This window comes from Microsporum canis, genomic scaffold, assembly GCF_000151145.1.
Source record: "Microsporum canis CBS 113480 supercont1.1 genomic scaffold, whole genome shotgun sequence".
Taxonomy (NCBI): Eukaryota; Fungi; Ascomycota; class Eurotiomycetes; order Onygenales; family Arthrodermataceae; genus Microsporum; species Microsporum canis.
The window spans coordinates 2,279,668-2,297,457 of record NW_003299169.1 but is presented as its reverse complement, the minus strand read 5'-3'; the positions used below and the strand labels follow the sequence as shown (position 1 = coordinate 2,297,457).

The following is a 17,790-nucleotide window of genomic DNA, read 5'->3' as shown; positions in this document are numbered from 1 at the left end:
AGACAAGTAGGAAAGGTATAGTGTCAGAGCCGCACTCCACCGGAGCCACCGCCGAACCACCTGGCAAGACCGGAGGTGTCCGTTGAAGGAGAGGAGGAAGAAGAAGGGCCGTCGTCGCCGCCGCCCATCCATCGGGGCCGCTTGAAGCCAGCGTCGACCTCCTGTAACCACTTGGGCGTGCTGGCGGTGTCGATGGTGTTTCGAACCCGGTGAGCAAAGGACCGGAAGAACCCCTCGTCTTCTTCGTCTTCCGCGTCTGCTGCTGGCTCGTTGGTCTGTGTGGGTCGGTGCGAGGTTCTCCTGGGGTCTGTCGGTGTGTCCCTGTATCGTGGCAGGGAGTCTGGCAGGCTGCGGGGGGTGGCTGTCGTCCTGGTGTTGGACAGACCCAGGTATCCAGGGCCGTTCAACTCCGTTTCGATAAGGGCACGTCCTTCCCTCCATCCGCCGGTACCGTAGCCGGCTGGATTGTCTTCCTCCTCGTTATCGATCTCCATGTCTCCCAGTCCAACCAGCCCTTTGACCGTGCCATACAGGTTGAACACTGTGGCGGCGACGGGTAAGAGGATGACCAGGGGGAAGAAGAGATCGAAACCTTCCCCTATCAACGTAAGGTTGATGCCCTTGCCCAAGAAGTCGAAGAAGGTAGTCCGTCGCTGCAAGTCATGGGGCAGCAGGGTGAGGAAGTTGTACGCCAGCGGGACAGTGAGGCGGGCGATCTGGCCGGCGTACCAGCACGCAGACTCATGGTATGTGTTGCGAGGGACCAGGGCACGGTTACCCCATACCTGGGCGTCCGAGATGCCTGTTCCTGCGGCGGCACAGAGATAGAGTAGCCAGACGGAGGTGAGGAGTTGGGAAGGGAAGCCAACCGGGGTAGAGGATGGAGTGGTGAGGGCGACGACGGAGAGAAAGGGGAAGAACGTGCGCACAAGTTCGGACCAGAGGATGCAGACGGACAGGCAGGCGAAGAGGGAGGCGAGGCCTACGCGTATGGCTGGTAGGAGATTGGTGTAGAGTAGGTAGCGTAGGTAAGGGGTCAGGAGGGAGTGCGAAGTCCATGCAGCAGCAGCGGCAGAAAAAGAAGAAGAAGACGACAGGGAGTCATCAAAGACGAGTTGTTTCGAGGTAGCTGCATCGATTATGGTTTGGCAGTCGTGTGCTTCACGCACGAGACGGGACCAGGCATCCGTATATCTGGCGTGCCTGTGCCTGGCCCGGTAGAGGTCTCTGGTCAGGCCAGCCATGTACCGATCCGTGATGACATGCGGCACTACAGCTCTGCCTTCGCTCTGTAAGCTCCGGACGGCGGCGGTCGACCCTCTGCTGCCGCCCTGACCGGCTACGTCCACCAGCTCGTCAACCCACTCCTGCATCTCCGCGCTGAGCCCACGCTTACGTCTCAACTGGGCCACCAGAGACCTGAGCTCCTCGACCTTGCTGTCAGTGTCGACGAGGGCATCGTGCACCCGGACCGCACGCTGCTGCAACCTTCGCAGCCTGTCTCCAGTCCAGGCTGCTCGCCACATCTTGCGAGGCAGGGCGACCAGGCCATGGCCAAGCAGGTATATGGCCAGAACCAGGCCCCAGGCGTAGGCGAGGGCCATGACGAGCCCACGGAGGGAGGAGAAGCGCAGCTCATGTGTGAGAGCAAGGTATACCAGACCTAGTAAGCCCGACGAGAGGAGAATGAGCTGGTACCGGGCGTTTGAACGGAGGGAGTAGAGCATGCGTTCGCGCGGCGATCTATGGCCGGAGTCTAAATACTCTCCTAAGAACGGCAGTATTCCCCTATGCCGGAATTAGCATAACAGCAGAGAGTAGGACAGTAGAGAGAGAGAGCAAGGAGAGAAATACCAGGTGAGAACAAAGGTGAGCCAGTAGGCGATGCGCCAGAAGACGAGCATGAAACGTGAAGAGAGCCATATCCCAGCTGGCCGATGACCCTCTGGCGGACTAGAGGCGAGGTCTATGGGCACGAGAAGGACGATGCTTGCCGGTAGGGCGAGGGCGAGGAAGACGGGCAGTACTACGAAGGCCGGAGTCGAGCGCAGAGGCAGATAGTGACGGAGCAGCAAGAGGACCAGGGCGCTAATGGAAACGAGGGCCGCAGCCACGAACACGCTCGAGCTGGCCGGCGTCGACATTTTAATCCATCGACAAGAGGAAGGTGAGGGAGAAGTAAGTCTAGATGTATAGCTGTATAGAAGAGGAGAAGTGTAGAAGTAGAAATTCCAGTGTCTATTAAGCAGAAGAAGAAGAAGAAGCAGATCTATATATTTCCTAAAAGGGAAAACTTGAAGCCTGGCTTAATCACGTGATATAATAAAGTTGAATTGGTTTTTTTTTTAATATAAAAATAAATAAAGGATGATGAATGATAATGAATATATGATGAATATATAAATAACAGAAGAGATGAGAAGACGGAGTAACTGCAGGAGGAAGAACTTGCAGCTGCAGATGCTTAGTTGGTTGCAGACAGGGAGCCTTGTCGGGCCCCTGTAGGAGAGTAGGACGTAAGGATGAGGATGTACGATTAGAGATAGGAGATAATAGATAGAGTAGAACACGAGAAGAGATAGAGAGTAGAACAAGAGAGATACTCAAGAGAAGCGGAAGAGAAAGAAGGATAAAGATATAAAGGTATGAATGTAATTAAGGGCCAGAAGCCATTGAAGCCCAACTTGTTGAATACTCAAAACGACTTCTCGATCCACCAAAACTCGATCTTCCTCGTCTTCTCCCCTTCAACATCTTGTTCTCTTTCATCTCATGTCTATCATCTCGTCTTTACTCGTCAATCTCTAATATCATCATCATTTTTCATCTCTAATAGACCATCTGACTGGATGGACGCCTGACCGCTGACGGAGACGCCTCAAAACGCCCAGGCCAGCAAGCCCCGTTTCACCCTCGTCCGCCTCTTCTTCTCTCTTCTTCTTCATCTTCCTTGACTTCGAACACTTCTACTGCGTCGACTTCTGCTACGACCACTGCTTCCACTGTCTGCTTGCATAGGCCCACTGTCGTCCATGCAGCTGGCAACCGCTCGCATCGTCCGGTCTCACCACCGTCTCCTCTCCCTCCTCCTCCACCGCCTCCTCCTGCCCGTCACACCATGAACAACTTCCACCAGATGCCCTCACCCGCGACCGGCGCGAAGCCGCAGGGCCCGCAGAAGGCAGACAGCCAGTCCATCTGGAAGCTTGTGGTGCAGGCGCTGCAGGCCCAGGGTCCCTTTACTGGCTGGAGAGAGGGCGTCCAGGTGCGAGAACGCGCCCTCAGGACTATGACCATGTACGTTTCGCCCATTGTTATTTAATTATTACTAGTTTTTTTTCCGCCCTTCTCGCCTCTTCTCCTTTACTACGATCACTGCCATGTCGGACGTGACTGGTCAAACGGGTGGAAGAGTACCATGGTTCCGCCATGCTGTGAATGACCATAATAAACTCACACCTTGCAAACAGCATATCCGCCCTCCGCCTCGTCAAACCAAACTGCGATATACCGACTACGATCGCTGCAGCGTTGAGATTCGAAGAACAAACCTTCAGAGAGGCGAACGAGAAGGTAACCGCCACCTTATACCCTCTCTACTGCACCCGTGTGGCTAACAATCCGGTAGGCCGATTATGAACGTATAGTCGGCGAGAAAAACTCCAAAATACGGGACTCTCGGCAGCAACAGGCCATCATGATGCAGAATGGCATGATGCAGCATGCCAACCACCAGCAGCAGCAACAACAGGGTGGTGGCATGCAGGTTCCTCCCTCGCAGATGGGGATGTTTGCCGCGATGCAGCGCCAACAACAGCAGCAGCAGCAGCAGCAGCAACAACAACAACAACCCATTCAAGGCTCACCACTCCCAGGACAGGTGCCAAATGGGCGTATGAATCTTCAACACATGCAACCACAACAACCACAACCTTCAGCCTTCATCCAGCAACTTGCACGACAACAGCAGCAGCAGCAGCAGCAGCAGCAACAACAACAACAACAACAACCTCGTGGACCTGGCGCTACCCAGGATTTAAATCAGCTCACCCCTCGCGAAATACAAGATGTCTACGCTCTCGCCGAGCAGTTGGCCCGCAACACCCCACCCGACGATCTTGAAAGGATCAAGATGAACCTACAGAACATGCCTCAAGAGCAGAGGGAACAATTTGCCCAAAAACGAATAGATCCGCTCGCCCAATTCTTCCGTTCACAAGCACTGGCCCAGGTAAGAAGACGGCGGCTGGAGAGGATGGGAATGGCCAGCCATGGCCAACCAGGTGGTATGGACCCAGCTCAGCAAGCCGCTATGATGGGACAGATGACAGGCCAGCCCTCCATGGGAATGCAGCACAACGTCCCCATCAGTCAGCCAGACCTCACCTTCAACGGCAGCGTCGACCAGATTCAAGGCCAGCAGGAAGACGGTCTCCGTTCCCAAGAGGCAGGTCAGCTCGTTGTACCAGCGACCGCTAACCCACCCAACACTACCATGATGAATTCTCAGTTCGCCGCTGCTCAAGCTCAACGCTTTCATGGCCAGCAGCAGCAGCAGCAGCAGCAGCAACCAGGAAGCAGACCTGCCATGAACCCAGCTCTTCTCGCCCAGCAGCAACAGCAACAGCAACAGCAACAGAATTCATTAAATAAGGGTGCTCACTTTCAACTACAACCCGAACAGGCTCGCAACCAAGCTGCTATGAATAATCAATTGGCAATGTCCTCACAGCCGAACCAACCATCTCAGATAACACAGCAACTCCCACCACAGGGAGCCACACCTGCCGTGCCCATGGCTGGTAACCCCAATGGCCAGCCCTCACAACCTCCCCAAGCTGGTGGCCCCCGCCCTCACATCCCTCCTGGGGTCCCGCAAACTCTTCGCGATCAACTCTCACAAATGTCACCCCAACATGCCTCTATTATCCTGGAGAATTTCGCTAGACAGGCGAGGGCTCGGCAGGCCCCCGACAACCGCGCAAACCAGCTAGGTGTGGCAGGACAGAATCAGGTCCCCCAACCGGGCCAGCCACCACAACCGCAGCAAGTTGACCCAAATCAACCCCCACAAAATCTGAACCAAGGGCTTCCATTCAGTGCAGATCCGAACATGCGCAATTCCATGGCCATGCAACAGCATCTTATGGGTGCAGGCGGAGTACCCATGCATCCCCAAACATCACAGCAGCAGCAGCAGCAGCAGCAGCCAGGCATGCCGCAATCTCAGCCCACCCAGCACCCTAAATCATCTTCGTTCCAGCCTCAGTCCCAGCCTCAGTCTCAGGCAGACCTCGCCCGTCAACAATTTTTCCAGCACGCAGCCCAAAAACTCACTGACGACCAATTGCGCGATATGGACCGCATCCCTTTTCCACCAAGTGTCATCTCCCCCAGCATGGCGGGAATGCCAAATCCACCACCTGTTCCCAAAGTGCTTAAGACTTGGGGCCAGCTTAAACAATGGGCTAGTCAGAATCCACAGGCAATGGGCCAGCTTACCATACAGAAGCTGCTGGCTTGTCAGAAGATGCATTTCCACGGTGTACAGAAGGAGTTGAACAATAGATTGCAAGCGCAGGCCCAAGCTCAAGCCCAGGCTCAGGCTCAGCTAGCTGCACAGGGACATGGCCCAGGCTTCATGCCTCAACAGCTCCAGCCGCCGTTCCAGCAACAAGGACAGCCTCAGCAGCAACCTCAGCAACAGCAGCCACAAGCTCAACAACAACAAAATGTTAATGCTCAGCAGCCAGCGCCCGCATTTACTCAGCCGGCCTTCCAGCAACAGACGCGGACTGCCCAGCCAAATCAGCAACCAGGACAGATGGGGCAGCTATCACAGCAGACGGGACAGCCAAGGCAGCCAGGGCAACTGCCAATAGGCCTGACCAGACCTATCACGATGCATGACATACAAATGGCGCGCCAACAGTTAGGCCCCCGAGCGAATCATCTAAATGACGAAACATTGAAGCAGATTATTGAGAAGAACCGACAAAGACAGATTCTCAAGGTCCGTGGTATACAAATGGGTCAAGCTCAAGCTCAGTTGCAGCCACAAGGATTCATGCCTCAACAGCAGCAGCAGCAGCAGCCGCAACCACAACAGCAACAATCACAGGGTAGCTCTATACAAGGTGGAGGCATAGAAGTTAGTGCTGAGTATCCAGCAACTTCGCAACAACAGCAACAGAATATGCAACTACCCATATCCTCCAGCCCAATGCAGCCAGGCATCTCTCAGCCAAACCCTGCCCAACCAATGACCAAACCAATGGCTGTTCCCACAACCGCCCCTCCATCTGCGAAGCTACGAGCCGGTCCGCCTGCTAAGCCAACATCCGTACCAGTCTCCGTTCCCGTCCCACCACAGAATCTCAAACGACCCAGCCCATCTGATACCGAAGTTCGATCTGGTGCACCTGACCAGGTCTCGCAACCAACCGCCAACACCCGGCCAATGCCGATACCTATGCCTATGCCTATACCACAGCTGACACCAGCCCAACTAGCGTCCATGACACCACAGCAAAAGGTCCAGCTTGACACACATCTTCGCCGCCAAGCACAGATCATGGCACAGGGCCAGCTTCAGCTATCTAATCTATTCCAGCGACGCACCAAAGAGGCCACTGCGGAGGCTTGGTCACGGCTCCCAGAGCCTATCAAGCGTATCTATGCTGAAGAAGCACGAAACGATACAGAACTAGCTCCCGTATCTATGTCGCCCGAGGAATACGCTACCGCGTCACAGCAACTTAGAGATGGTGCTGATATGATAGCCAATATGGACGCATTGATGCCTTGGCTTGCCAAAGTAAGGGAGCAGGAACGCACGCTGAGATCACTAATGCAGATGGTAAGTTGAGTGCTACATAGTTCTTTGCAGTTTTCTCATGGTCATATTTTAAAACAACCTTATTGATACTAACTTCTATATTATAGAGGGTGAGGTTGATGAGGCAATTCAAAGCGGCCGATTGGACAGTGGTGGACCAACTAACTTGCAAGCCTGAATACATCAGCTCTGCGTTGACATACATTCAGCGTTGGTTTGTGATCATGATTACCCGCAGACACAACATACAAAACCAGAATATGCAACAAGCCCAGCAGGCTCAGCAAGCCCAGCAACACCAACACCAACAGGCACAACAGCACCAGATGCAGATGCAACAGCAGGCTCAGGCTCAAGCTCAAGCTCACGCACAGGCTCAGATCCTACAAGCGCAGCATGCTGCTGCTGCCGCCGCTGCTGCGAGAGTTACAGCTAGCCCACAGACGCCGGCCCAAACGAGTGTGCCCCTGAATGCAATCAATCTACAGCAACTTGAACAGCAAGAACGCGCCAAACGAGGACAATCTCAAAATCCCGTCCCGCCACCCGTCCCCACCACCCGACAGCCGCCTTACCCCATCGGCGCCACTTCTCCACAGGGCGTCCCGCGCGCTTATGGACCCCACCAGGTAACTAAAGATAACCTCGTGCTTCCAAAACCAAAAAAGCAGAAGACAAAACAGCCTACCAATGAACCTTCTGTCAAGACCAACAAGTCTCCTGCTACCAAAAACCAGCAGCTCAAGGCCACTCCACCAGCGACAACGCCAGCAGCCCCAGCCAAGAACGCAACTCCGCCAACTCAATTGTTCAAATGCAAAATTAGCGACTGTGTACAGCGATTTAGGGGCTACACATCCCAGGCTGCATTGGATGAGCATATTCAGGATGTGCATAAGGCTGAAGAGCCTATTGCCAACCCTCTTGAGTACCTAGTGGAAAGTTTCAGAATCGGGCTTGGCGTCGACAAGAAGGCAGGCAGCCAACCTACCGGAACTGATCCGAAGGCCTTGCCGCCTACCACTGGCGCAGGCCCATCCGCAGTGCCAATGATAACGTCTCCCTCACAGCAGGAGAAGTCATCCAGCCTCAAGCCCCCTACCAGCACAAGCAAGGACAAGAAGGAAGCCGCTGGATCCAATGTATCGCCTGGGCTCTCTGCTTCCACCAAGGATCTCTGGTCTGAAAGCTCGATAAGCCAAGAAATGATCCGCGCTGCTTTCAGTGACCTAGGTGATGAATCTTCCTGTGGTCTTAGCACCGATCCTGTCGACGAGATCATTGCCAACGAGGTATTCTCTCATCTCCGACAACAGCCACCAGATGATACACCGACATCCGCCTGGTCTGCTACGATGCAAACTCCACAAGACGGTGACATGAAGGATGAAGAGATGGCGGGCGATGCAAATAACTGGGTGCCTTCCGATTGGATGAATCTGCCTGAAGACATGGAGAGCGGACTATTTATGAGCGACGCATGGCATAATATCAACTGGGACGCCATGGAGCTTGGCGACAACGTGGATGTGAATGGTGACGCGCAGCTGCGGTCCGAGAAGCCGATTTACTCTATTTAACGGATACTTCCGAAAAAGAAAAAGGTGATTTTGATTTAGTTTTTACTTTGGAGTCTTTATTTTCTTCTTCCTCTTTCTTTCTTGCTTTCTTGGGTGTTGATCACCGTGCAAAACGAAAAAAGATTAAGGAGCTGGTTAATAGGATTGTCAAAATAATACCCTGGGTTAATAATTTTTTGGAATGGGAAAGGAGGAAAGGGAATGGGATTGGAAAAAAATCTTCGATGGTCGCTGGATATACTTCATTGCTTTGTTTGCTCGTCGGTCTTTCTTTTCTTCTTGATCTTTTGGCTTGATCTATCTACCCCCTTCGGTTGCCCTTAATTTGCTTATTCTCTTTGTTCTCGGCACAAAGCAAGGCGTTATGTGGTGAGGGATGTTTGTCATGATACCTTCGATTTCTTTCTTGTTTAACTATTGCAACTAATACCTGGCCTCTATCTTTTTTTCCCCTCCGCTTTTTGGTTATGGTTTTGATTCTTTGTCTCGCTTTACTGTGGTGTGCGTTATGATTCTGTTGCCTCGATCTATATTAATCATTCGGTTCTACCAAGTTGAGCGAGCCTTATCCTTGAAGGGGAGCTATGCGCAACTAACCTACCGCTAATACATGCTTGTACCGGTTCTAAGGATGTTCCTTTGCCTTGTACTTTGCCTTGTACTTTGCCTTGTATACTAATTTACTTCATTAATCACATTTCTGATGCTGACTTCATGACGTTCTTCCCAGCTTATCTAACACACACGTGACCAAGCCTTATCTAACTTTAAACTTTCTTGGCGCATCCACTTATCCCGGTCAGCTGATCCACTTTATCTATAATCACGTGATTATGCCCTTGCAGCTAAAAAGGCAAACTTCGTCACTTTGCATCGTCGCGTGCCGTAGATCGAGGCTCAAACCCCCAGAAAGTTGACGGCCTCAGCCTTCACACATCCAACACACCTTCCAACCACCTTCTCTTGCCACACCTTTTGGCTAGAAGAAGAAGAAGAAGAAGAAGAAGAAGATACTGCCAGCTGTTTTAAAGGTGAAGGGGAAAAGGATAGTAAAGATGGTTCCAAAGGCCCTTGTCCCGTTCCTCGTCTCCATGATGTTGGTGACGGGAGTTTGCAACACGCTCCTCACCAAGTACCAGGTCAGTCACCCTGTATCGTTGAAGAAAGCTGCGTATTAACCGATAGGGCTGATAGGACATGCAATGTGTGAGAAATTGTGACTCACCAGACCCCAGCAAGAGAGTCGCTTTTGAGCAGCCGGTTCTTCAGACGTATGTCCCCTGCTTCGTTGTCTCGATAAAATAGCTTACTGCATAACTAACATCGTTTCGTAACTGGAGAATAGACTACAGATGTTCGTTGGAGAAATGGGCTGCTGGCTCGTCTTGTTTTGCATCGATATCTGGAAAGGCTTCATCGTACCCCGATTCTCCTCCGCACCGCTATTTGCCGATGGATATCAGTCCATCAGCAACTCCGAGGATGACGCCGCTTACGAAGCCGATGATGAAGCTGGTAATAGACGTAAACTCGACGAAGACACAAGGACACAGCTGAGTGGGAAGAAGATAATGCTTCTTGCTCTACCGGCTTGCTGTGACATCACCGGCACTACCTTGATGAATGTCGGCCTTTTGTTTGTTGTCGCCAGCATCTACCAGATGACCCGAGGAGCCCTCGTTCTATTTGTGGGCCTGTTCAGCGTTATTTTCCTCAGAAGGAAGTTGTATTTCTATCAGTGGTCTGCGCTGGTCTGCGTCGTTGTCGGAGTGGCCCTAGTCGGCCTTGCGGGTGCCATCTTCCCTGACCATCATAAACCAGCCGTACACGGCACTCCTGAAAACGCTGACGCTCTTGTTGCTCTCTTCAAACGTGCCCATGAGTCCTTTACCACCACCGAAAAACACGTTGACCCACTACGTGTCGTTCTCGGTGTTTTCCTGATTGCTTTTGCCCAAATATTCACCGCATCTCAGTTTGTGCTAGAGGAATGGATTCTTGAAAAGTACTCTATGAACCCGCTGAAAGTTGTTGGCTGGGAGGGAATATTCGGATTTTTGGTCACTGCTTTGGCAATGGTGATTCTGCATTTCACTATCGGCGTTAGCGAGAGTGGCAAGCTTGGATACTTTGATGCCGTAGAGGGATGGAGAAACATGACTGAACACAAGACTGTTGCCGTAACCAGCATTCTAATCATGATCAGTATCGGGTATGTTATTCTATCACCCTTCTCAGAGTGAGTCTGCACAGCCACTAACCCACCGTTTGTTTGTTGTTTGCAGGGGTTTCAATTTCTTCGGCCTTAGTGTCACACGCTCGCTATCTGCGACTTCACGGAGCACCATTGACACCTCTAGGACCCTGTTCATCTGGCTGGTCTCCCTCGGTCTCGGCTGGGAGACCTTCAAGTGGTTACAGGTCGTTGGTTTCGCCATGCTCGTCTATGGAACTTTCCTTTTCAACGATATCATTACACCACCACTCAAGGCTTGCTTACCCTCTCCTGGCGAACCTGCTCATGAACGACTCCTCCCTGAGGAACCGATTGAACATATATAAGCTGGGCCTCGGTGTAATTATATGCGTTCCGATTGCGTTCTTTTTGCTAAGTTGATACATAGGCGTTAGGGAGCCAATATTCTACCTTTGACAGTAGGTGAGTACTTTTGACATAGTTGTTTCTCTGAGCATGTTTACTATCTTTATCTCGGGATTTTGGATTTATTTTCTATACTTTGTTGCCTTTTACTTTGTCCTGCGCTTTGGACATGTCTCATGATATGTTGTTCCACTTGGAGTCATTGCATCATGGCATTAGCAAATTACCTCGCTCTTTATATTTATCTCCTTTATATCTGACCTGCAACTACCATCCACTGTTCAATCTGCCCGTATTTCTCCCGGAGCTATATATAAGAAGACATCAGTATCAAACTAGTTCCCGACCTCAAGATAGATTAGACTACAAAGATGTTATTCTATCTAATCTAATATATGCTATTAGTCTGAAGTTACAAGCCAGCTGAGGGGATAAATATTGACAGTAATATGAAAAGCTATTAAGAGAGATATAATCTTATTTAGATGGGGTATATAAATCTATCATCCTGACTTCCTAGGGTATGAGTTTTTATGAAATAGGAGTAGAAGGTATATAAAAAGTATTAAAGTTATACAAGAACATAGAGGGCACAGATCTATATCATTTAGTTAGCTGTTTGTGATCCACATGTAACATCAGTATCATTTAATGGTAGACCTACTAAAGAGAGTCCAAGTATCATAGATATCCAAAAACAAACGTTCTATATAGCAAATTATATTAGTGTACGAATCCAGTACCCCGGGGAGGCTAATACCTTACGTTGAACGTTTTTCGGCCCTTCACAAATTTCGATCTCTGAATTGCCACAATAGGCAATTGCAGCATCATGGCGAAAAAGCCGTATCCTCGCCACTTTTTAGTGATGCAGACCATTACCAATTCATGTGCAATTGAGCTAACAAGAAAGGTGATGGCCATCGCTCCTGGTGCTGAGAAACGGGTGAGAGAGGAGAAGTATACATGACGTCGAAGAAAGTGGTGAACAGGAAGATTCCACTTTCTTAAGAATTCCAACCTACAACACCGTAGTTAGCAACGGAAAAAAAGGTCTATATTAATGAAGCTCGACAATCATTGCTTACCAGTCACAGGAATTCCACCAATCTGAGTAGAACCGCCTATCTGCAAACCGTGTAATTTCGGCAAATGCCCCCAGCACGTACTCGAATATTACCAGAAAGACCAGTAAGAATGTCACCATGAACGGGAATAGGAGCATGCTGATAGTCTCGGCGAGGATTAAACCCCTTTCAAAGTGTGATGGAGTTGCACGAAGCCTGAATGCGGAATCACTCAGGACAGGAACGATAAACTCCTCGCTAGTCAATGTTAATAGGAAAATACAGCCAAATACTGCGGCTGCTTTGATAAAAACTTCTATCCAGCAGGTGTCCTTAGTTCGCGGGTATTCCAATTCGTAACAGAGAGTTGGAAAAAATATAAACTCTACATAGTTCCTCCACGTAAGATTCTGGGGATAGGTAACATGGCCAAGAGGAGAGGTCAGCTCCATTGCCAGATCGGCTCGTAGTTTGCTGACTTGTTGCTTTGGGTCAGTATCGGTATCAGAAGAATCTATCTCGCTATTTGCCGGGTTTGAAGTATCAGCTACAACTGGAGATCTCGGGTAATGGACTGCAGCAGGGAAGACCTTGGCCTGTGGCTCATCCAGGGCTGATAATCGGCGCTCTGTTTCGCTTAGATGCCCATTATAAAATGCGTAAGAATGCATCTTCATCAAGATTGTCAAAGTATGCAGAGTCAAAAAGACCTGCGCCGTCCACGTCCAATCTAACTTGAACGGAAGTCTAGTATGCAATTAGCTACTTGCCCACAGTTTAACAAGTAGGGGATGAGATGACACTTACATGACCCAAAATGAGAGCCAAACAGTTTGATATATACTCTGCACCACCATGCCCCCAATTCCCCATCTAAGCAAGCCCTTGCTACTTCTAATCGCCCTATGGAGCGGTACTATTATTGCAGTGCTTGCAACCATACCCATGTCGGCAAGCGCAAGTTGGAACACGTTAGCTGATAGGAGAGACCAAACATGAACTCTCAGCGGGTATCCAGTATCTTTGATATTTCTCAGCACAGTAGTTATCACCATGATAACCAAGCTTATCCAAAATAAGATGAAAAAGCCGTGAAAATCACGGTGATCACTATTGGGATCAAAATGGGAGAGTCGTGGCTGGTAATCGATGTTGTAAAAAATGCGCTGCTTCACTTGAGCTCGCACTTGCTTCCGGACAGTCGATATGTAGTGAGCAGAAGGAGGAGCATCTTCTGGTACAGGCGTCGAGCGACCGCTTTGGGGGCATCAAGTCAGAACCGTTGACCTCTTAACGGGTATAATAATGCGACAATTGACAACGGCAGGTCATTTACCTTGAGAGGCTAGACGGTGTCCTATCCATGGCCAGGTGTGGGCGCTCTATATGGTGGTCAAATGCGCGCAGTGCTCGGGGTCGAAGCACACCAGATTCCTCTGGATCATTGGGAGTGGGCGCCATTGTCAGAATTGAAACGAAAGTTATCGCAATGACATCGAGTATATGTAGATATACTGGGAAAAGCTTAGGGGTGTTTTGTGTATATGTATCAGTTGCTGAGTGCCACAGCACAAGGCGCAGCCATTGCCAGGATTCGAGACGGAGTAACAGGCCGAATATATAGATCCAACACGGAGGATTTTAGTACATCTCATTGCCTTGTGACGAAGCTCAAGTTGTAGACAAATAAGAAGTCACAACATTTTGCTTGCCGAGGCTGACGTCAAAGCTGATGACTAAGTGCTGACTATTAGCGGTTGTGGAAAATAGTATATCCGATAAGGCTGAGTCAGCCCGACGCCCAACTCAAGACACATAGCCAGGTTGATAGCAAAGCGTACATAGAAGAAAAAGGCCGTTGATAGAGCCATCTAGTATTAATTAGGAGCAGCAGACGGCCTCCAGTTGCAAGCCCTGTTCCATGTTGAGCAGCCCCTAGCCCTCCTCTACCTGCCCTGACCCAGCTTGCTCCCCGTTAGGGGTCCTCGCCGTCACTATGACCTCTCGTACGGCGCCCCGCAAACCCCTTGCCTGTATTTGCAGATGCTGATATCAAGCTTCCAGTGAAGCAATTCATCCGCAATGTTCGTGCATCCAAAACTATTGCCGACGAGCGTGCGGTTATTCAAAAAGAGAGTGCTGCTATTCGGGCGAGTTTCAGAGAGGACAGCACAGATTCTGGCGTCCGGTACGAGGCATCTTTATTGTTTCCTTTCCCCCCCCCCTATAAGGCCAGGATTTATTAAAAGGATGCTGACAAGGCTACTAGGAGAAACAACGTCGCCAAATTATTATATCTATTCACACTGGGAGAGAGAACGCACTTTGGGCAGATAGAATGTCTGAAATTACTAGCCTCACCACGCTTCGCCGACAAGCGACTGGGCTACCTGGGGACTATGTTACTGCTGGATGAAAATCAAGAAGTTTTGACATTGGTTACCAATTCCTTAAAGAAGTGAGTGGTATTCTCAAAAGTTGAACCCTTGCAGCTCACTGACCTTGGCAGTGACCTCAACCATTCGAATCAGTATGTCGTTGGCCTTGCTCTCTGTACACTCGGGAATATCGCGTCCGTCGAAATGTCCCGAGACCTATTTCCTGAAATCGAATCCCTCATATCAACGGCAAACCCTTATATCCGTCGAAAGGCAGCCCTATGCGCCATGCGAATCTGCCGTAAAGTACCTGACTTGCAAGAACATTTTATTGACAAAGCGAAGAACCTTTTGGTAGACCGGAACCACGGTGTTTTGTTGAGCGGGTTGACACTTGCGATCGAATTTTGCGAATACGATGAAAATGAAGGTACCGGAGAAGTCATTGATAAATTCCGCCCAATGGCTGCTGGACTGGTGCGAACGTTGAAGGGCTTAACTTCCTCTGGCTACGCTCCCGAACATGACGTTTCTGGCATAACAGATCCATTCTTACAGGTGAAAATCCTGCGGTTTCTGGGGGTGCTTGGGAGAGGAGATGCAGCTACCAGCGAGTTAATAAATGACATTCTCGCTCAAGTCGCTACGAACACCGAGTCTAGCAAGAATGTCGGAAACTCTATTTTGTACGAGGCTGTTTTGACTATCCTGGACATCGAAGCCGACTCGGGTCTTCGTGTGCTAGGCGTCAATATACTGGGGAAGTTTTTGTCCAACAAAGATAACAACATCCGATATGTTGCTCTTAATACCCTTGTCAAAGTGGTTGCTGTAGAGCCAAACGCTGTCCAGAGGCACAGGAACACGATCCTAGAATGTTTGCGGGACCCAGACATCAGCATACGACGGCGAGCTCTAGACCTTAGTTTCACATTGATCAATGAAGGAAATATCAGAGTACTTGTTCGTGAGCTCTTGGCGTTCCTAGAAGTCGCTGATAACGAGTTCAAGTCTTCCATGACCACCCAAATTGGAATCGCTGCGAACAAATTTGCTCCAAATCCAAGATGGCATGTGGACACTATGCTCCGCGTATTGAAACTCGCCGGCAACTACGTGAAGGAACAAATCATTTCGTCATTCGTTCGTCTCATTGCTACAACTCCTGATCTGCAGACTTACTCTGTGCAAAAGCTATACGCAGCTCTAAAAGAAGATATCTCCCAAGAAGGTCTTACCGTAGCTGCATCCTGGGTTATTGGTGAATTTGGAGATGCTCTCCTTCGCGGAGGCCAGTACGAGGAAGAGGAACTGGTGAAGGAGGTGAAGGACAGCGACATTATCGATCTTTTCATGAACATTTTAAACAGCACCTACGCAACCCCAATTGTGACGGAATACATTACTACAGCTTCCATGAAGCTCTCCACGAGGATTTCAGACCCCGCCCAGATCGAGCGAATCCGCCGATTCTTGAAGACAAGACTGCCGATCTGAGCGAAGAGATTCAGCAGCGAGCCGTGGAATATAGCAATTTATTTGGATATGATCAGATAAGGCAGGGGGTGCTTGAGAGGATGCCTCCACCAGAAATACGGGAGGAGCAGCGAGTCCTCGGCGAAGTCATGAACAAACGACAAAGCAGACTGCTGAAAGACAAATCAAAGAAACGGTCTAAACCCACTGAACAAGATATGCTACTCGACCTCATGGGCGGTGGCTCTGACGTCCCAGCCGAAAGCACGCCAGGCAAAACGAATGGCAGCCAAAACACCGCAGACCTCCTCGCTGATATTCTTGGTGGCAGCAGCTCGGAGGCTGCGCCACGACCACAGCCTACGTCCGCCAGATCCTCAAACGTCAATGATATCATGGACCTTTTTGGCTCCAATGGGGCTTCCCAGCAGCAGCCTACTGCAGGCCTCTCAGGCCATACAGCCCAACCTGTTGCTCCGGCCACTCCATCACCCTCTGCTCATGAAGTGTTTAACAAGAACGACCTCCAAGTAACCCTCCAAATCCAAAGAAATAGTGCGGGCACATGTCAGATACTTGCCAGGTTCCGCAATACATCCGCTCTGGACAGTTTCTCGGGCGTTGGTCTGCAAGCTGCGGTACCCAAGACTCAGAAACTTCAGCTGAGTGCCATCAACAAACCCGACCTCGACGGTGGTGAAGAGGGCACACAAGCAATGAGGATTGCGGCCACATCTGGCGTAAGTTAAGCTCGTTTTTACCAATCATTATACCGTTCAAGCTCACTGATATAATTCCCATATTAGGCACTTCCTCCAAAACTCCGGCTGCGCCTAAGAATTAGCTACTCCAAAAACGGAGGAAACCCCAGCGTGGATCAGGTGGATTGGACTGAACCGGCAGTTATTGGGGGCTGATAAGATAAAAGACATCTATCTTATCTAAGTCACTCCTTATTTTAGAAGCCGTTATGAAACTTTCGCAAATCCTATCTTGAAACTCAACAGAGTAGAAAAGTCAAGTAGACGAAGCGGAATGGTTGCTTCTTGAGGGGCCCCTGAGTGTATACTCAGCCAGCAAGGTAGATAGGACCTCTGCTACGTGTCAGTACAATAAGTAAGGCTATATAGATACTTATAAAAGTTCTTAGTGAGGCCATACATAATTGTCGGTGAATAGCTTATGGAATTTTAACAGATGTACGGAGTATATGTGTGTGTGTGTTTCAACTGTCCGGGTGAGCGGGTAGAGAGTAAAGGATGAGTGAGTGTTTGGTCACCCCCTAACAGGGCGCATGACCTTACGGTTGATCATAGAGATGTACGAGACCGCAGATAGACCACAGGTAGCAGCGGCGAAGCAAAGTGGTCTGAGATAATTTAGGGGGATTCATAGGTCATGAAGTGGTTTGTACATATCTTTTAGTCAAATGTGTACTGTGCCGTCGGCTGATATGTGGAATACTCCGCCATCCTTCCAGTACGTACATACAGCCCGCAGAATGCAGAGCAAGAGGATCATTCCTACATGATGAGACCACTTTTCTCTGTGACTATGTTTCGGCTCTAATGACGGGAGATTAATCTGTGTTCTCAAGGAGTACGTACCATGCATGCTGTTGATTCCGGGGGCTTTACTGTGTGGTGAATGTAAGGCTGAAAGAGGTTGAAACCCTAGAAACAAATTGATAGATAGCTAGTAGAAACTAGCTAGATAATAATAGTATTGACATTGATATGAGATGTATTGATTCCTTCCATTCCATTCCAGTATGAGCCTCCCCTCGATAGACAAAACACAGCGACAGTGATTTGGAATCCGATAACTAAATATTCGCCCACCCCCACCG

The 17,790-nt window shown here is 49.9% G+C and overlaps 5 protein-coding genes across 5 annotated transcripts; 3 read left to right on the top strand and 2 right to left on the bottom strand.

Annotated features, from left to right (window-relative positions):
• Positions 1-23: 23 nt before the first annotated feature.
• Positions 24-2,144, bottom strand: MCYG_00844 (LMBR1 domain-containing protein; the record flags this gene model as incomplete). Its single annotated transcript, XM_002850694.1, has 2 exons — positions 24-1,788; positions 1,855-2,144. 2 exons carry the CDS (start codon positions 2,142-2,144, stop codon positions 24-26), a joined length of 2,055 nt encoding a protein of 684 aa, XP_002850740.1.
• A 974-nt stretch (positions 2,145-3,118) lies between these two features.
• Positions 3,119-8,418, top strand: MCYG_00843 (glutenin; the record flags this gene model as incomplete). Its single annotated transcript, XM_002850693.1, has 4 exons — positions 3,119-3,297; positions 3,471-3,573; positions 3,692-6,859; positions 7,096-8,418. 4 exons carry the CDS (start codon positions 3,119-3,121, stop codon positions 8,416-8,418), a joined length of 4,773 nt encoding a protein of 1,590 aa, XP_002850739.1.
• A 1,055-nt stretch (positions 8,419-9,473) lies between these two features.
• Positions 9,474-10,980, top strand: MCYG_00842 (uncharacterized protein; the record flags this gene model as incomplete). The annotated part of the gene is made up of 4 exons (XM_002850692.1): positions 9,474-9,557; positions 9,613-9,689; positions 9,764-10,630; positions 10,704-10,980. The coding sequence occupies 4 exons, from the start codon at positions 9,474-9,476 to the stop codon at positions 10,978-10,980; spliced, it is 1,305 nt and encodes a 434-aa protein (XP_002850738.1).
• A 611-nt stretch (positions 10,981-11,591) lies between these two features.
• MCYG_00841 (sterol o-acyltransferase) lies at positions 11,592-13,548 on the bottom strand (the record flags this gene model as incomplete). The annotated part of the gene is made up of 5 exons (XM_002850691.1): positions 11,592-11,618; positions 11,786-12,041; positions 12,109-12,834; positions 12,895-13,344; positions 13,424-13,548. 5 exons carry the CDS (start codon positions 13,546-13,548, stop codon positions 11,592-11,594), a joined length of 1,584 nt encoding a protein of 527 aa, XP_002850737.1.
• A 535-nt stretch (positions 13,549-14,083) lies between these two features.
• On the top strand, positions 14,084-16,858 carry MCYG_00840 (AP-1 complex subunit gamma-1; the record flags this gene model as incomplete). Its single annotated transcript, XM_002850690.1, has 6 exons — positions 14,084-14,120; positions 14,152-14,275; positions 14,357-14,545; positions 14,597-15,788; positions 15,836-16,681; positions 16,748-16,858. The coding sequence occupies 6 exons, from the start codon at positions 14,084-14,086 to the stop codon at positions 16,856-16,858; spliced, it is 2,499 nt and encodes an 832-aa protein (XP_002850736.1).
• Positions 16,859-17,790: the final 932 nt, after the last annotated feature.